The sequence below is a fragment of the Protopterus annectens genome, chromosome 2.part1 (genome assembly GCF_019279795.1).
Source record: "Protopterus annectens isolate FY-2018-M chromosome 2.part1, PAN1.0, whole genome shotgun sequence".
Taxonomy (NCBI): domain Eukaryota; kingdom Metazoa; phylum Chordata; order Ceratodontiformes; family Protopteridae; genus Protopterus; species Protopterus annectens.
This window is the reverse complement of record NC_056729.1, coordinates 249,852,647-249,874,003: the sequence shown is the minus strand read 5'-3', so window position 1 is coordinate 249,874,003 and position 21,357 is coordinate 249,852,647. Positions and strand designations below refer to the sequence as shown.

Sequence of the window (21,357 nt, the reverse complement as noted above, 5' to 3'; positions counted from 1 at the left end):
TCCTCCAAGTGGCTATATGCCAGCGGTCATGATCGAGGCATTATCTGTAAGACATAATGATGGAGACAGGTCACAGCATCTCAGAGATGCACAGAGATACAGATGCACATTCATGTGTATTACATTTAGTACTTATGAACAGTTGTCTTTGCAAATCGTCATGACACTGACATGACTGACATGTTTGTTTCACACACATGTAACACCTGATGGGGATTGGATATTATCACCATATACGTGTGTCACCTCATTACATTGCTCATACTCCATGTGAATGCTGTCTTGATGTGGGCATGTCTGTTTGCCTGTACTGGTGTTCTTACCTATCAGCACATGCCTGGATGTGTGCACATTAATGCTGTTGACCTTGATGCTGTGTTTATGTCACATATCATCATATACACTGCCTTCATGGACATGGGCAGTGACAATGCAGACATGCGCATGGAAACCTTTACATGCATGTGTTTTGCCATATACATCTACACGGCACTGTACAGCAGTTCATTGTCCTGCCACGTATCGCCTGTGTTGCACATGTGATACACATGGGACAATGGCTAGCCAGATGGTATTCTCATGGATGGTTATCAACTATAGCATGTACGGCCAAGATCATGTAGTAGTGTGTATGCCCTGGGCCATGTATGGGCATAGGATGTAAGGTTTTCTAGCTGCATCCGACAGCCATGTTCCCACCGACAGGTAAATCAGTGCCACATTACTGATCCAGACAGTTACTGATACATCTACCATGCAGTCATCACACCATGTATGACAGAGATGACATGTGCAGCTTTGCTGAACAGGATTGCATGGTATGGCAGGAGTATGTCACATGTATGGCACAGGGATCTGTCCAGCATGTGGCGACCCTTGTACTAGGAAGGTGGCTGTCCATGACGTATGTCTTTCAGATCAGGATATGTACGTGTAGCATGTCCAACATCACAGTGTTGCACATGTCTTTATGCAGGGTAGGCAGCATGCTGCATAGTGGAGATGAGGATTGTGAAGGCTGGTGTCGCCCATCCAAGCATGGCCAATACCCCTTAAAGGTGATATGTGATCCAATATTGGTCACTTGAGTGCTGAATATGGCTGTCCAATGATCTCCTTGCTTATGAATGGCACCCTGTCATGACTTGGGTTGCCTCTTATGACTACCTAATAGGCCTGGTGATGTCACTAGCTCAGGGAGGTAAACTGCACAACACCATCCCTTACACACAGTGTCCATAATATTGACCGCTGCCTAGGTGGTAGTTAATGGGTACAGGGTTATTAACATAGCGGTGACAATGCAATAAGCACCTGTCAGATTGTGCACATATGTCACGCATCTCACCCACAAAGCCCATGCTGTATGTTGTCCACAACACTGAGTCAGCTATTGCTCCTAGGTCATGGCCATTCACATACTCACATATGCAGATGCCTCCCATTTGTCTGTGTGGTATGGGCTACAAGGAGGGGGGAGTACAAAACATTAACCCCTGTTTTACTGTAGCTGCCACTGGTGTGATATGCACATGTCACTCGGACACCTTTTGTAGTGTTGCTTCTGTGAACAGGCCACTGGTAGAAGACTCCTGTGACATATGAAGGTACATGTAGTATACTGAGTGTAGGTGGAACACAGTATGGGTGATGATGTCCTATGACCTGTCACAGGTATGCTATGCAGTGTGAATTCATCGGTACTGTCATCTACATCTGTACTGCTAACAACATCTACGTTAAGGTTCATAGACATTCGGACAATACTCAGCAGGGTAATAGTGCTGTGCCTCCCATTATGAGTGGCGTCTCCACTTTGTGGGTTGTGATAACTGTTAGTGTGATCCATTCAGTATTTTCACAGACTGCCATGAACCTATGTTTTACATGGAAGTGTATGTGTAGAGCAAACTGTTTTGCCATATGTGTATTATATGACCAGGGATTTGAACAGGTCACATGCAGACTGAGTGCACCTTGTACCATCATAGTTATGGTTACAGGGGCTCTGTAGTGTTCACGGATATGTGATTGTGTACCTGTTGGGGAGGGCAGTGAGTTTATATTATCCGACACCCTATCTGTATTGCTTTTTCATGCTCAGCACTTGTTCAGAGTATTTACACACTTCATGAGCTACTAATTACTATATCACTCAATCCTACTCATTTCCTACAGGTAAACACTGTTTGTCCTTACATTTCCAGCATGCTTACAGAACAACAGCTGTTGTACACACTTACCTTACATATCTTGTGAGAAATGGTTGAATATACAGGCATGTTCAAATGTCAGTTACCAGTGTTATTGCCTGTCTATATGATGAATGTGGGCAACATGAGGCAATATAGCAATCGTCTCATGTACACAGTCAATGCTCACCTCCTATCATACGACACTACATCCTGGGGGAGATGCACGTATGTAGCCATGCTGGAGGTAATGCTCTCTCCAACCCAGACTTATCCTGACAATCATGTGGGGATGTTAAACATTTGCAGCACACCCCACTCATCATATAGTCTCACTAGATCTCCACCACCACAGGCCACACATAGTAAGAGTACAACATTTGCGGAGCCTCTCCATACTACTCTGTGTAGGCAACAGAGGCAGCCCCCATCACCAAACACAACACCAATTACTTATAGCCCAAAGACTCATGTGTGCCCATCAACTACAGCCAATAGGGTGTTATAACATACCCAACACATTAGTCATAGGTGACTCTGTAGGCGGTCACACTGATGTCCCACTCAGCAGGCCACACAAGGCGATAGTCACTGTCATCTGGCTGTCGGGTAACAGGATCCACAACATAACCTATGCATTCAGGTCACTCCTCAACAGGTACAATATGACTGTCATTCTCCACGTTAGTGTGAATGCCCTGAGATGTAACTTCCTGGACTACATGTACAGAGACATGCAATAGCTCTCCGATCTTGTAGCCCAGGCAGGTATCGCCCAAGCCCTGAGAAGCATTCTGCATTAGTCCAGACTGATGACACAGTACAACAACAGAATTATTCACTTCAACAGTTGCCTATGCTTCTGGTGTCATTCCAAGGGTATCCAGTATCTGTCTGCTTTGAATGACATGGTCAACAAACCACAATGCTTTGGCACAGATGGCCTGCACCTGTCAGCCCTGGGATTATGGATAACATCTAAGGCTCTTGCTGCTCCTATACTTCCTGTTTTAGACACATTTCAAATAACATAATCACCACCAGAACAGGTACAGGCAAGCAAAACCTGAGGGTAATGTTACTCAATGCTTGACATCTTCATCTCAAATGCACTCAGCCGAGGCACTCCTTATAATGGACCACTTCGATATCTCTGCAGTGACTGTGACCTGCTTCTAGGCTCTGGAGAGCACCCCTGCACTGACAGGCTATTATGCAGACCACACCTTTTAGTCATGTAACCAGGACCGGAACACCCACGCCGGAGGTGTGTCCATATTTCACAGGGATGTACACACCTCCATGCTGGTTGCTTAGCACAATGCATTAGATGCAAACCAAGTGCAACTAACTGTGGCCAGAACTGCTATACAAGTTGTAGCTTGCTACGGATTCCACACCATACCCCACGGTTAACGGCCCTCATTTCTTGGTGTACTGGAAAGTAGGGTTCAAACAGGAACTACTGATCTGAGACTGACACTACCCCACACCTAACTGTGATACCTACTCATGAACCGACACATTAGGCCAACACTTTCGTGGATTCATAAACTCCAATTGGCTGGATCAACCTATACACACCACCACCAAGGCCAACAATATCCTAGACTTGGACATTACCAACATGTGTGACTGGTGTTCCACACCTGGGGTTATCCCCTCGTTGGTCATTTCTGAACGTATGCTAATCACCCTTTTTATCCACATCCCGGCACCACACCCTTCACGGAAAACACAGTACAATATTTCTACAAAGCCAACTTCACGCTTCCTATGACAGAAGTAGTAAACGCCATGACACCCAGATGGACAATATAGTTACAAACGCAGAAACATTCACAACCGCACTTCATTAGCACTTACACGACTGCATGGATCATGCTATCCCAAACAGAGCCATGATGGTACCCACCAGATAACAGATACCACTCTGGGGGTCCACTGCCATGGACATAATGCATGACAGAAGGAGACTGTTGCAAAGTAGGGTACACTCCCATGGGTGGGGTAGCTCCCTGGTTAGCCTGAGTAGGAATCTGGGATCCCTTATCACATCCTCCAAAGCTAGCTACGTAAACATTACTCCGACTTCCAAGGACTACCACTAAGCGTTATGGAGGTATGTCACTACTCTCGATGGCAATACCCACATCTGCTCTGACATACAACGGTTAGGCAGAAACATTACAGAACCGACTGATATTGGCAACATCCTGGCAGCTAACTTTACACCCCTCTCACACCCTAAAGGGCCCACATCTATACAGGATCAATGCAGAGTCCCTGTGGTCACAACTACGCAGTTCAAACCTGCTCTTTCTAAAGCCTGGAACACAAACTCCATGTGACCGTCTAACATCCCAGGCTGCGATTTACACAAACCTCAGAACGACATGGCTCCCCACTTGGGCACCAGATTCACTAATAGCCTTGTATTAGGCATTGTGGACCCTGAATGGTGCACAGCAACAGTTATCACACACCACAAAGGTGGCGCCACAGTGGACCAGAGGAACTATTACCCCATATGCCTGACTAGACTGTTCTGCAAGGCTATGGAGAACATCATCATGGAAGTCATTCACAGAGACATTGTTGGCCTCCAAACCTTTGATACCACCCGGGTTGGATTTGTTAGGGCCACACCATGGCTCCTACACCTGGTGGAGTCCTTTGAGACAGTTACCAAGGTAGTAGATGATGGTAAGGAGGTCCACACAGCCTACCTTGTCCCTCTCATTGGATTTCAACACCATTCACCATTCTGGTATTGTCAATATACACATCCACCTGCACAGTGACCCATATGTCTTGAGATGTTATGCAAAGTGGCTCACGGACAGGACACACGCAGTGAGGGTAGCATACCGCAGTTCCTACTGTACATCAGTTACAATTGGTGTACCCCAGTCCTCGGTCATAGGGCCCCTCATGTTTGTTATATGCTTCCCTGAGGTACAGCAGCATGCCACAAGGTGCATAGACATCCCCTTTGGATTGCAACAATCACCCAGTGATTAGCACATAGGTGGTAGTCCCCTACATACATAAGACATTATAAGGGATCTTAGTACACACATAGATAGCACCCACTCCTTTGATAACCTTATTGCCAAGGGGGCGTGGATATCCTTCTACATGGTCACCATAATCTGTAATGGGTTTGTAGCCAGAACAAAGGCTGCCATTGTACCTCTATACTCCTAACTTATGAAATAAGTTAAAGGGTACAACACCCCATTTGGGGTGTACCTTACGGAACAGCAACAGCTTTAAATACCACAACATTAACACACCAACAGTATTACTCACCTCCGAAGGATGACGTATGCAGCACAACTACAGAAACCCCAACTGTAGTCATTTGCATACTCAGAGGTGACCTCTGCTGAACATACAAGGCCCATGTCCACACCAATATTGATGGATATGCTCCACATAAGCAACATAAGCAAAAGCCACTGAGAGCAACATGCTCTGGGATATGTACCCAAATGCAACGATGAGTAGCACGTGCTGGAGGGATACATTCCTGAAATGGACACTCACCATGCTTTGGAACATGATTCCTATGTACATCAGGCAGGGACCCTCACTAGCACTCTTCATGAGATACCTCGATGGGTGGATGGGGAACAGACATGTACGCCAGGGATCACTGCAGTGGCTGTACTGTACACAGGTGCAGGAAACAAATGGATGTGCTGTTCACAGGCACAGGACACTAACCTAGGGAGGTGCCACCAGTGAAAACACTGTATTTGGGCTTACAAATGGACTTGGCCAGACAGCATAGTACCTAACTATGAACCTATGAAGCTATTACATGTCCTTTGTGTATGGATAATTGAGTAGCTCTTCCATTTCAATTAGCTATCATGCTGTTACACTGTCTGGTGACTACAAGACATATGTATCCTGTTATTGTGTATTGTACATTCCAATAGACATACCTTATGTTTGTATAATATAACAGTAATGCTATGTAAAATATTTGACATATCTACCTACAATACTGTACTTTTCACATTTTTGAAACAATATCCCATAATGCAAAGCATACTTGCACAGCAGCATCACCTTAGGCATGTTATTCTCGTTATATGCCCATACATATGCCTACTGTTACAGTATATCAACATATACTATCCCCTGTTATGGCACGTACTTGTTGGACAAACCCTACCACTGACAGCGGCTGGAGTGGAATTGTTATGTTTAAAGCCCTTATGTAGCATCCCTTGTGGTGTATGAGGTGTTTACCTTGTGGCCCACAGTAGTACACACAATTTCTACAAGCGTTACTATGCTCAACAAGACATAACTACATAATACCTTTTCCCACTGTATGTATTGTGTACACTTTCATTAATACAGAACAGGCACTACATACACTAACATACTGAGTGTTCTACATACCTTCTTAGTGGTCCGAGTTTACGATAATATCTGTGTTACTCCTTTCCTCTTTAAATGGTTCTATGATATGAGCATACGGTTTGAATGTATGGGAAGCCATTGTTTTATATGTGGATACCTGTAACATGTGGTATCCTGCCACCAATTTGTGTTCCGGAGTAAATTATTACATGCACATCAGCTGTGCAGCTACTCCACTGGCCAGTTACACAGCAACAGTGGGGTATAATTGAATACTCCACTTGGGCGTTGTCCTTTTGCCCTACCTTCGAGGGAGACGGTCTGGATGTGTTTATTGTGATGAATTGCAACTGCTATATGGAGAGACACAGATATTTTGAATTCATGTCCCCCGTGGATTGTGTGTGACGGCTAGAGTATATAGTTCTACATGTGAGTGTAGCTGTTATCTCAACCGTCTGATACGAGACTATTGCAAACAAAACCTGTAACATTGGCGTCTGTTCCATTGTACAACAGCAACGATTTCACATGGTGTCATTACAAGTGTGTCTCTCACAAGATATGTTAACACTTCTGCAGATGTCATTGAGTGAGTGGATGTTTGTGATGTTATTACAGTCTGTATTGCAATTGTTTCAGCTGTGGGGAAGATGTAGGTGGGTGTACATAGCAGATAAAGGTTTGCGGGGACTGCATTTATACATATTCCATATGTGTGTGGGGGCCCCTTCCCTAATTGAAGACCTGTCATTTAGTAGACTAATGCTATGGTTATTGCAGGCTTATTCATTAAGCCATTGTTAATCGGTTCCTATACAGCATGCAGGTAATGTTGATCCTTCAATCCCTCCAAAATACATCAATATGTAATGAAATGTTGCTACATGAAAGCTGTCTCGTGTATTTCTGTCACACATATTTGCACTCATTGCAGTTGTGTTGGTGACTCAACCTCTTTGGCTTGGGTTGCCACCTTTTCAAATGGCCATAGTGGGACATTTGCAGGGCACACATCGGGGTTTAGAGGCCGACACATACCCACTGTCAGTACAAAGGATAGAACTTACTTTTGTCCTAAATAAAACCTTATTCTTGTAGCACTTTAGTTGCTTATTATGTTTTTTGTACAATATACATATTTTAGATACAGAAATAACTATTTAATGCAACTATTACATAATATGTGGGACATCATTATGTCCTGCAATCTCGGTACATTTTCCCTTTTTAATATTTGTTGTCAGGACACAACTGCCCAAAGAGGGACTGTCCCTCTCAAAGTGGGACAGGTGGTAACCGTATGCCTAAGGCCGACTATGACCACAACTACTGTAATAATCTACCTCCAAGTTAGCACGAACAGACACATGATGCAAACACACACACATTACAGTACCATGGAAACACACACCACACTCTCAACATGCACTTACACACACTACAGCAATCGGAACCACACTTAAACACAGTACCTACCTGGACCGCAGCACCAGCAGCAATAACTAAATGTCCCTGAACATCGTGATAATATTACTTGGGGTTAAGTGTTTCGGTACTGTGGTCTTTCGGTCTTTAAGCCTCGTGATTACGCATGTCAGTATGTAAAGCATTCGGTAGTTGGCAGTATCCTATTTATTTGTACCTCCATAGTTGTGTACAAATCGTTAACCTGTCTATATATTCGCAGATATATGTATATCCGTATATATCGACATACATCTCTCTATCACCCTTTCTATCACTATTATATATATATATATATATATATATATATGTATATATATATATATATATATATATATATATATATATATATATATATATATATATATATATATATATATATATATATATACACAGTGAGAAAGAGAGTGTACGCACCTTTCGTTGGGTACATGGCGGTGTATACTGTTTGCTGAACTCTGCCCTTTTGTGTTTTAACCTGTCACAATACACACCTGCCATTGGTACATCACGGGTAGCTTAGTGGTAGGTGATTCAGTACATGGTTGCATGTTCTACTCCTGCCAGTGGTCGTTTTACCTCTCAGAGCAGGCATTATTAGTACAAGGGTGAATAATGCTGGTTTCACCTGTTCTAGACATCTTTGACCGTGATCTGCACAGAATTCGGCAAAGCTTAGACCTGTGTTGCGCATATCCGTGTAGTCATGTTTAAACGATGCTTACCGTCACTTGCCGCCGCATAAACCTGCTAACATGTGCTTAAACGTGCTCTAATGACCTGCATCCAACATCCATTATTCATGCCATCGGGATTACGTAATGGACCTTGCAGGACGTGGAACTGGGTACATACACGACACAGTCAGTGGCTTTACCACTTGGTCATCTGGGATTTGTACAAGTGTTATGGTGTTTTGTATGTGGACTGTACTACGGCTGTTCCTCCATACTGCAATCAAATGTGTAACTCAGTTCGTTTACATATGGATGATACCAATTAATGGTATGTCCAAGTGATGTTTAATGGGTGTGCTCCAGCATTGGGATTCTATGTCACAGTGAGCCACACACTGTAATGTGCTACACCTTGACATAACCATAACTGGAGAATGCTGGGGTGGCAGATACCTGTCATGGGTACTCCCCATGCTTTGGCACTACATCCTTAATTACATTATATGGAGGCCCTCATTAACACACCGGGGAATCCATGCAGAGTAGGTGGGGAACAGTGGCTACACACATGGATCCTGCAATTGGCTCTGCTCCACAGAGGGACAGTTGGTTAATCGATGGGGTGGCAATAGCAGACACATTTTGCCTAGGCTGATGAATGGCCTCTGACGATTGGGCATGTACCTACCGATGTACCTAGGAACCTATACATACAGTATCAACATATGCTGTTAGCTTTGTTTACTGTTTAGGTGTTGACTTTCCTTGTTCCAATAGCTGTTGTGTGTGCAATAGTTGAGGGCTGCCTATGTAGGATTCACACAGTAGGCCACCTATACATTACAATTTGCAGGTGGTCGTGTGTGTGTGCCATCCATTTTGCTGTGTGTGCAGGTGGAGAAGTGTGTCAGTCCGTAGGGGCCTACACTGTCAGTGTATGTGCTATACATTCCCTCTTTGCCAAGGCATGGGCATATTGGGCACGCCTCCGTCTGCCTACTGGGGCTGGCACAGGGTGTTCGTGGTCTGAATCCCTCTGTGCCTGTGATGGCCTTGGAAATTGCAGTGGGCTGTGAGGGCCTTCACCATTATGTCCCTGCTGCAGCTGTTTCCACAAGATCATATTATGTAGCATGGCACATACTATGAAGATGTGGGCACACGTGCCTGGAGAGTACTGCAAGGCTCCACCAGATATGTCCAAGCAATGGAACCGTGATTTCAGCATCCCAAACACATGCTCTATGAAGATTCTGGTTTGTGTGTGTGCCTCATTATGGCGTTCTGATTGGGTGTGTGTGCATTTCTGATGGGAGTCATCATCCACGGCTCCAGTGCATAGCCAGCATCCCCCACAAGGTGTCCATATGGGATGTTACCCCTGACAAATACCTGATACAGCTGTGAGGCATGCCAGATGTGGGAGTCATGGTAGCTTCCAGGGCTGCCAGCACACACATCCGTGATAATGCCCTGGGCATTGCACACGACCTGGCAGTTGATGGAGTGGTATCCCTTGCGGTTTATGTAGCGCCTACCATGCTCACCGGGTGGTGACTTGATATGTATGTGCATGCAGTCTATTGCACCTAGTACCTCTGGGTAGTGTGCCACATGGTGGAAGAGACGCATATTGCTGGCCAACTCCTCATGAGTTCGGGAGACATATATATGCTCACTGGCATGTGGTAACATGGCATCCAGGAACTGGTGGAGTACCCTGGATGCTGATGCCTGTGAGATCCCCATGATATCTCCAGTTGGCCTTTGAAAGGTACCTGTGGCTAGTATTCTCAAGCTTACAAATACCTTCATGTCCACTGGGATGGGCTCCCCTGTGTTGTTTCTGGATCTCAGGCGTGGCCGGCACAGCTCAACTATTTTCTGTATGATGTCCCTATCCACCCTGTAATGCTCTACTATCTCCAGATCATGTAGCCCCTGGTAGGTTACCCTTGGTCTGAACCCTCTTCTCCTCCTCTGGGGCCTGAGGTGGTTGTCAGCATCATCCTCCACAGCACCTTCAGTCTCCAACACATGCTGATGAATCACAGCTATGGCAGCTCTCAACAAGTACATTGTAAAAGTTCCCAGTCTGTTTACACTGACTGTGCAGTGTTTGGGAATACACAAGTGTGTGTGAGGTGCCTTCACACTTTATACTATTGTGCTTTGAACACTGATGATGTCATAGGGTGTGTATGTACATTCGGAGCTGCAGGGTATCTTGTGTTTTACCACAGATACTGCTATTGTGCTGCCTTTGGTGTTGAATTACATTTAGCTGCCGTGGATTACCTCTTGCCCTTACCTCAACTTTTCTTAACAATTCCCCTCCCATTGTCTGGCATGCATCCAGCAGCCTGCTTTCTTGTTTTTTACTTTCTCGAACCAGGATTGTCTTGCAAAATGTGTTCTATTGCCGATCTACTGCAGGTTTGCTTTGCTCGGAAGTTACAGTTCTCTTTTCTTTGCAATCCGACACCTCCCCTATCCTGTTCTGCAGGTTGCTGCTAGCAGCCTTGTTAGCTGCCGTCAATGGCCCACTGTGAGTTAATAGGTGTTAATTGCTCAGTTGTACTCCAATTACCCTACTACGGCATTTCCTTATTGTCTTCCCCTAAACTTCCTTTTTGGGCTGTGGTGCACGGCGCGTGCGTCCACTTACCGGGTTTCGAGCATGTTTTTATCCACGTACAAATGCGCTTTCGGGCACCATGTGTGCTCTCAGCTAAGCAAAGCTATACCTACATCCACGCCCCTGTCCTGTGGCTTTGCTTAGCAATGGGCAGCCTGGATTTGCATTGCTCCAATGTGCTTACAGCTGCAGTGGCACACCCCACTGCTGATGTCATGTATTCCTCCAGACCACTCCTCAGTGTTGTAGCGCTGCACCGTATGGTACATCCTTAGGCCGGCGGGATATTTGTGATTCACTATTACTTGCCTCATTTGCATGACATTGACTAGTAATTCATAGTTACCGTGCTGAACACTGTCACAGGCCCTTAGCAACCCTTACAGCTTGGTTGTGGTGTAGCATGCATACCATTGACTATTATGGTGATATCATGATTTGTGTTATATTGCTGTTTTATGACATTTGTATATATTTTCCTTGTGTTCCTGTTTGCGCACACATGCCCTATGGTTGTACTTTGCGTTACTGTGGCCATGACATTAAATGTTATTTTTTATGTGTTGTGCATCTTTTCTTATGCCATTGGCTGTATATTTTAGGCATTGGCATATGTTAACTTTGTAATACATGAGTCTGGTCCGCTTTCAAGTCTCCGATGTTCTGTTTGTCAAAATGTAAACCGTTTTTTTTTTTTTTTTTTGGTTTACATTTCTGTAGCCTTACGCTACACCTACGCCACTTCATGAATTGCTATGTACCTTCATTTGCATGCTGCAGTACTGCACATGGGGGGATTTGCATACCTACGCTGAGAGCTGTGCAGATCTGGCTTATGCTGGTAGTGCACGTGGAACTGGATCGTACCTGAATCGCTCGGCGGCCATATTTGGCATTATACCGCCTATGCTACGCCTGCGCCTGGCGCAAGCTTCATGAATCCCGGGGGTTATGTATAAATACTATGGAATTCATTCAAATGTATTTAAAAAAATAAAAAAAAAATTGAGAGAGGAAAAAGCTGAAAGGTATGTATGACAGCTCGGTCTTGAATTTATGAAATTGCTGTGCTGTTGCCGGTGAAAAAAGAAAAAGAGAAAGAAAGTGTTACTAATGTGAAACTAAAGATTACAGTATATCATACAGTTAACTAACTAAATATTGTCATATATTGTTTTACCTTTACTTTTAAAATGCATTAAAGTACATAATCTATTGCATGGAAACACATTCCTTTTAATGCAAAAAAATATGCAAAATTTCCCTGAAACTGGACTCATTCTCCAAACCTCCAACACATTTCTGAAATAACCTTTAAGTTTGTTTGTAGCTATATCCTGGTTTCTGTTACCACAAATGTTTAAAGAATGCATTACTAACCTTCCTGCTTTCTAATGTCTTACAGGCGTTCACTAATTCATGTTTCAATGACCTCATTCACATATAAAATTAATGACTGATTTATGTCCAGAAAAACAATATAATTCCAAATAAAATGTGTGGTTTGATAAAGATTGCAGACAATGTAGTAAGTCTGAGGAACTGACAAAGATCAAGAGGAAAAAATGTTGCCTGTTACTGCTTTTATCATTGTCATATTACATACTGTGGGCTGTTTCAAACCCTAATGCAAGACTAGGGGAGGGTTTGGTATAACGGGTAAGGTCTTTACCTCACAATTACAAAGTACAGCATTTGATTCTAGCCTCAGGTTATTGGCTAGGCTTGTAATAGTCTGCAAACTGGTAGTCTAGCATTTACTTATGAGCCTATAAATAGGCTGGTATTGATATTCATTTGCACAATGCAATACAGGTAGCCTTAATGCTTACAAATGAGCGTAGCAAAGGCAAGATTCAGGGAGGCCATTTACACTAATGTGGAAGGCCTTAAGTATAGTTAGGTGCAAATGAGAAATTTTGTAATGCGGCGTATGCTAATGATGTGTTCTTTCAATTTATAGTCCAATGTCTGCGTAGTATGCCTTGTTAACTGCAGTGCTTCACCTTTCATAATGGAGTTGCAGTTAACTTGCCTCCAGCCATCCCTTCAGTAGTAGTTTGTCCAAGTATGCACAAGCATCAAATAAACATTTCCCCACTGATCCCTTCAGCAATATGTCCAAATATGCACAAGCCCCAAAATGAAGCACTTCCACACTGACCTTTCAGCAATAAGTTCAAGTATGTATAAGCATCAAAGTGAAATATTTACTCCACCAGTACACACAAGCACCAAAATGAAACATTTCCCCCTATGAACCTTAAGTAGTCTGCCCATGTTTGCACAAGCATGCCCCTGACTTCAAAATTAAACCTTTCCTCCTAACAACCCCTTCAGAAGTCTGCCCATGTACTATATGCACAAGAACATCCTAGACATCAAAATGAAACATTTTCCCCAGTGACCCCTTCAGTAATCTGAGTATGTAAGCAATGACTGAGCAGTACCAGAAACAATGAAGCATAGATTTTGACAGTAAATACAGACTGCTTGGCTTACCTTGGCTGCCTGTTTAAGTTCCTGTTAGGCAGACATTTTAACGCTGTTTGTTTTTGGAAGTCATCTTCCTAGTAATGTGATATCTGTCTTCAGGATTTATTTTCTTCCTTTAATAGGCACCGCAGGAGATACTGGCAGTGCAGCAATTGAAAGTGTCCGTGGACTGAAGTGGATCGATATTATTGTGATGTTACCCAAAGGACGCTGTACTCGCATACAGGAACTACAGATGACAACTGTGATTGAAGACAATGTCACTGTGTTTTCAGGTGTGTGGTCATTAAATCTTTTCCATAACACATAAGGATATTTTTGCAAAGACTACCCCAGATAATTAATAACTGTTATAAAATGGTTGCAATTTTCATTCACTTTAGTTATTAGAGTCTTTTCTTATTTTATTTTATGCATTTGATAACCAAGTAAGCCCAATGGGTTCAAGTGTCCCTTTTCAGAGGCAAACCAGGTGACATATTCAGAGGTAGGTAAGAGGAGATGTACAGAATCAAACCCTGTACTTTGAGCACAGGAAGCAGCTCATTAATACCTTAGACCCTTAATCCCCTACATTAAGTGACAGTTTTTGCATTGTAACCTACATGCAATACCATCTATTGTATTTTACTGAAGTAAAAAGAAGGCACTAAGTGTATGAAAAAAAGTTTTGCCGTTTTTGAATGCATCCACTAGTATAATGGAATAAGACCAGGTTATGGCATCTTCAAGCTTTTTCATCAATTTATTGAAACAGTGCTGGATTTATAATCAAGGTACAGTATAAATAGTTGAAGGGAGCTGAAGCTGGCAGTGCTGCTATAATCCTGTACATTGCACTCACCAAAGTCAATTTAACAAAAGGAGGAAGGAATACCTTATAAAAGAAAATCTGTCTGCATTTGGGTAAGGGATGTGATAAAGGCATGGCACTACAACCTTGTAGACAAACATTTTGTCATGACAATGTAGCAAAAGTTAGATTATAACCCCTATTATACTTGTTTCATACCATCCTATAGTGTAATTGTGGGTTCTCCCCCGTTCTTCTCCGTCATTTGCACTTAAAGTTCACCTCATTGGAGCATTTCTGCATTCATTGCACTATTACTCCTATACATGAAGTAATCTCCATCCTCTTTCATTCTGCTGCCATCAGCTCTGGCAGTGTGGTAAACTGTGCTAATATCTAGTTTGAAAAGTGGTGTATCTGTATATTACTCATATGGCTGTCTTTGCCAATGTCAGGTCACAGTCTTTTCAGCAATGTTTCCCTTCAGTCTCAACAAGCGAAGTCCTAATTAATAATTAGCTTATTGTTGTTTATATACTTTAGAGTTTTGTTGTGAATCCATATGGCTACTTTCCTGAAGGTAGTACATAGCAACTACTCTTATCTATTTCATGTAAAAAAATACTCCATTCCTTTCATCAGCTCAGTTACATTCCTATGGACACTCTTCATAGCTCATAGCTCAGTACTAGGTTAGCTGTCCTTGTGGGCCATTTTAAGCATAGTTAAATTCCCTTCTTGAGAATCAAACCCTGTACCCCTGGCATAAGACGTAAACACTTAACTATTATACCAAACCCACCCACCATAAGAATGATATTTAATTATAGACACATTGTTTTCAGAGAGCACTACAATCAGGCAGGTTTTCTGTTAGTATACTCATTTTCAGATATACATGACTTTATCTGCCTGTGCATAGTTCTTACATTGCTGGGGATGAATTGTTGTTTGTGGACTGCTTTTTAGTATGCAACATTTTATGTTATTTTTTGAAGAAATCTTTATATTAATGTTGTTGTGATTGGGGGTAGGAAGGAGCGATAAAATACTTCAAGCTGTTTTGTTTTGCAAACCTTTTGAAGTCTTTTGAACTAAACCATGGTCTAGTTTCACCAGCAGTCTACTCTGGCTGGCTAGTGTTTGTGCACATTTTCATAAGACTAAAGTAACATTTAACATGCAAACAACTGCAGCCTGTTTGAGGTTTGCATTCATAGCAATTAAGAATATAGAGTCTGTGAATGGTCCAACAAAAGCAATAATGATGTGCAGTTATGGTTCTGATCAGAGCTGGATCAAGGTCAAATGGGGTCCTAGGGAGTAATGGATCAGAGCACCCATCACTGCCCCCCACCATCCTCATCCCCCCAGCACCCTGCCCAATATCAGTTCCAGTGTCCCATTTCTTGACTTTCTCTCCCCGGTTATCATAAAATGCTGTTCAAACTTGTCAGTGTACATATTATTTTCCTCTTTACTTCTACAATGATTACAGATATTTGGATTTAATTTAAAACCTTTATTTCAAATTTTATAACACATACACTGGTAGCCATTTGCTAAACAAAACAATGAAGTCTTACAATGGAAACATACTTAACATATAACAAATTCACCACCATAACAGGAACAGGCAAGCAAAAACTGAAGGCAATGCTACTCAATGCTAGAAGTCTAAATCTGAAAATGCACTCACTCGAGGCACTCCTTAAAATGGAGAACATCGATATCTGTGCAGTGACTGAGACCTAGTTCAAGGCTCCAGAGAGCACTCCTGCACTACCAGGCTATAACTCATACCACACTTTTCGGCCATGTAACCTGGACTAAAACACCAAAGGCAGAGGTGTGTCCATATTCATTAAGGATATCCACACCTCCAGGCTAGTTGCTCAGCATAATGCATCCGAGGTTATACAATTGCAACTAACTGTGGGCAAAACTGCAATCCAAATTATAGCTTGCTACAGATCCCCCACCATGCCCCAGGATTCCCACTCCTCTTTTCTTGATGAATTGGAAAATATTAGGGTTCAACCAAACACCCTAATGATGGGCGACTTCAACTACCCCACCATTAACTGAGAAAACTACTCATGTACAAACTCCTTAGGTCAACTCTTTCTGGAATTCATAAACTCCAATGCCCTAGATCAACTTATCTACACCCCCACCAGGGGCAACAATATCCTAGACCTAGTCATTACCAACATGAGTGATCGGTGTTCCACACCTAAAGTCAACTCCTCGTTGGTCCGATCCGACCATAAGCCAATCACCCTTGATATCCACATCCCGCCCCCACCTCCCATTAAGGAAATCACAGTAAAAAATTTCTCCAAAGCCAACTTAATGCTTCTTAAGACAGAAGTGGTGAACTTCATGACACCCATGCAGATGGAAAATACAGTTACAAATGCTGAATCCTACACAAATGCACTTTATAAGCACTTACACAAGTGCATGGATCGTGCTATCCCAAACAGAACCAAGACACTATCCTCCAAAAAAAGGAAGCCAATCTGGTGGTCCCCTGCCATAAACAAACTGTACAACAGAAGGAAGAAACTGTTGCAAAAGAGAGTAAAATCCCATGAGTGGAGAAGCTCCCTGGTCAGCCTCAGTAAGAAGCTGAGATCCCTTATAAGATCCTCCAAAGCTAGCTATGAAAACAAAATTTCCACTAAATCCAAGGACAACCACAAAGCATTCTATAGCTATGTCAAGAATCTAGATGGCAACACCCAGATCTGCTCTGAATTACAGCACAAAGGCATGAAAATTACAGAACCAACTGATATTGCCAACATCCTGACAGATCGGTTCAGTGCTAACTTTACCCCCCTCTCACCAGCTAAAGGGCCCATATCTATACAGGAAGAATGCATAGTCCCTGTAGTCACAACTACGCAGGTAAAAGCTGCACTCTCTAAAGCCAAAAACACAGCATCCATGGGACCGGACAACATCCCAGGCTGCGTTTTACACAAACTTCAGAATGAACTGGCTCCCCACTTAAGCACCATGTTCAATAATAGCCTCGCATCAGGCTTTGTGCCCACTGAATGGCCCACAGCAACAGTTATCCCACTCCACAAAGGGGGAGCCACCATTGATCCTGGGAACTATCGACCTATTAGCCTGATGAGCCTGGTCTGCAAGGCCATGGAACATTTCATCATGGAACTCATAAACAAAGACATTGGTATCCTCCAAACTCTGGATCTCACCCAGTTCAGGTTTGTGAAAGGCAGATCATGCCTCTTGAACCTGATTGACTTCTATGAGGCAGTCACCAAAGCCGTGGATGAGGGCAAGGTGGTTCACACAGCCTATCTTGACCTCACCAAGGCTTACGACACCATCCCCCATTCTGGAATTATAGCTAAGCTCACTAAACTAGGTATAAATCCCTACATCACAAGATGGGTTGCCAACTGTCTCACTGACAGAACCCACACTGTAAAAGTTGCAGACTCCAAATCTGACCTCAAAGCAGAGACAAGTGGAGTACCACAGAGTTCTGTCCTGGGACCTCTCCTGTTTGGTATCTACTTCTCTGAAGTGCAGGCTAACACAGAAGGCCTCTGGCTAATGAAGTTCACAGATGACTGCAAACTAGGAGCCATAGTCAAGTCCCCAAATGATGTGGACATCCTACAGAAGGGCCTCACTGAGACAGATGCCTGGTGTCAGAACCATGGCCTCAAACTCAATGCCAAAAAGTGTAGTGTCATCCCCTTTGGTAAAAACTCTGTACCCATGAACTACCACATAGGCAGCAATCTACTTAACACCGAATGTGTGATAAGAGACCTTGGGACCCAGGTAAACAGTAGTCTCTCCTTTGATAGACATATCGCCACAGTAGTCAGGAAGTCCTTCTATGTGGCACACCTCATCATAAAAGGGTTCTCATCCAGGAAAAAAGAGGTCATTGTTCCCCTCTACTCGTCACTCATTAGACCCGTTATAGAGTACAACGCCCCTTTTGGAATGTACCTCATAAGACATCTGCAGCAGCTGGAAAGGCCACAGATGTACCTCATAAAGAGGATTAGTGGCCTCAAACAAATTCCCTACACTGACCGCCTCAAAAAACTCCAGCTTTACTCCGTAGCATATCGCCTACTGTGAGGTGATCTCTGCCTAACATATAAGGCTATGTCAAACCCAGAGCTGTTGGACATGCTACACCTAAAGAAATCCCAATCCCTCCGAGCTACACACTCTAGGGGCCTAAACCTTGTCACCACAATAAACAGGACATGCAGGAGGGATAGATTCCTGTCCCAGGGACTTCCTATACTCTGGCACAAGCTAACCATCTATGTCAGGCAAAGTTCTTCATTAGCACTCTTCAAGAAAAATCTTGATGAGTGGATGGGAAATAGGAAATACACCCTGGGGATAACTTCTGTGTCTCTGCTGGACAGTGGCACAGGAAAATAAACTTTCTTGGGTGGCGTAAGCTATGGTACCTTGCTGGCTAGGCTTGCGTAGGCCCTTAGGCTGATAGCCTAGTACCTACCTATGTACTTATGAACCTATGAGCATGAGCAACAGTCAACTTCTCTAAACTTGAAACTCACATTCATTGAAACTGCAATGTAACCCTCATTCACAGAAAATGCATCTGGCCAGTAGCATATTAAGTGTACCTTTGGGCTGTTTTCAAACCGTGGGCCCCCAGCACATATTTTTAGGACCATGCATGTGTTATTTCATTCACCTTCCTGATTGTATTAAATTATATTCTTTGTTTAATACAGTACCACTTGTTACAGTGTTTTAAATTTGTAGTTTTTAACACCTTTCCTGCAAGCAGTGAAACAAAACATATGAACCAATAATGACAAGGCTATCCATTTCAGAACATTTCAACCATAAAAGGACACTCAAACTACTGTCATTATAATCCACCAATAATGGTCAATATTCACACTCTCTGCAGAAATAAAAGTCATCTAAATAATTTCACATCAAAGAGATCTGTTAACTAGTGGAGAGGCTGCTGCTGGCTTTTCATTTCAGTGTTTCATCTACAAATCCAGTGCCTGCTGCCCTCGAAGAATATGTTGCCTGAGTTACATTAAAAAACGTGGTGTGCTGGTAATATGCAATAGGGAATGGCTAGCAAGAAGACAACATGTTCATAGTTACTAGGCATCTCATCCAAAGTACAACACACTCAGGAGTGCAGCACTCCTGTCATTATGCTGCACTGTAGTGTTAGCAGTCAATCTACCTGGAGTGAGAAGAGAGCCCACAGCCTTTTGTACCAAGGCAAGTATGCTACCTGTTGCACCACTGACACTGAGAAACTCAACTGTGAAACTCTATGACTGACATTGCAGACTATAATCTTCAGGGATCTACAAACAAACAAACAAAAAGATAAACAAATAAAAGGGGACCTGGCAGATGATGTGTAGGTTTAAGGAACTTGCTTGTCAATAATCAAGGCATATGAGTTGATTCTGAGCTAAGGTACTTGCATTACACACACATACACACACACACACACACACACACACACACACACACACACACACACACACACACACATGCACGCAAACTTCAGTGTGCTGCACTCACACGCAAACTTCAGTGTGCTGCACACACACGCAAACTTCAGTGTGCTACACTCACTGTTATCATCCATTTGTTCAAATATCCTGCAGTTTATGTTAGGACAACATTACAACATCATAATGTTGAGGTCTCTGGGACTTGCTGTTCTTGAAAGAAGTCTCCTATGAGGTCCTAAATTCCTGCTGTGTTTACAGATATCTTTGGGCTAGTTTTTAATTATGGAAGAAATTTAACTGTTTTATCAACTCCCCCCCCCCCCAAGCCAACCCTGGCCCCCAGCCAGCATGGGCCCTAGGCAGTTGCCTAGGTCACCTTGTGCTGGATTCAGCTGTGGGTCTGCTATGCATTCTAAAGGGTAGAATGATACTTGTGGTGTTACATTTCTGGACATTTTAATCTAACACATTGTTCTGTTAAGTCTTCAGCTTATGCCTTAATGGGCTGTCAAGACTGGGACTAGCAACTGGCAATTGGTGTGAACCTTTTTCCCTATAGATATCGGATGGCCTGTTTACACTAAATCCAAGCCGTGAGTTTCTCTATCATTTCTGGGCATAATTATGTTCAGCTTTTGTCAATGGTCTTATACCAAATGTTTTGAGTCTCTTTGTTATGGCCAGGAACTGATGTAGAATACTCACTGTGAGGTAAAGGTTTTAACCATTATACCGACCCTTCCCCTATGTTTACAGTGATGCTGGCAGTTATTAACCATATATTTTTGACACTATGTCTGGCTTTGGGATTTGTATGGATCAACTTTGAATACTTTAATGTGTGTCAAGTTGCTAACTTGTTTGTGTGGAGGTGTAAGAATATTACAGAACTTGTCAGAGATCTGGGATGCATGGCTAGGCTTAAAAAGGCCTTTGTGGTTGTTAGCCTAGTAAACACCAATGAACCTATGAACTTAGTCATCAGACATAGTGGCTATAACTGGTGGGTGGGGATTGAGATTAGCTAGATGGAAGGTAACAGACCCTTTTGTCATTTGCTCAGTTTAAACCGCCACTATGTGGCTTTGTTGGCCTGTTGTGCACATGTGAGAAGTGATCACCTGATATATACAGACAAAGTAGGTATAATTGTGGCTGTCTGTGGATGAACATGACA

General features: G+C 43.0%; 1 protein-coding gene across 2 annotated transcripts in view; it reads left to right on the top strand.

Moving 5' to 3' along the window:
- The window catches only part of THNSL2 (threonine synthase like 2), a 557,708-nt gene that overhangs the window by 211,144 nt on the left and 325,207 nt on the right, over positions 1–21,357 (top strand). For both annotated transcript variants that reach the window (XM_044062109.1, XM_044062108.1), the window contains one exon: positions 13,976–14,128. In XM_044062109.1, the coding sequence (XP_043918044.1) occupies positions 13,976–14,128 (153 nt within the window). The remainder of the gene's footprint in view (positions 1–13,975; positions 14,129–21,357) is intronic.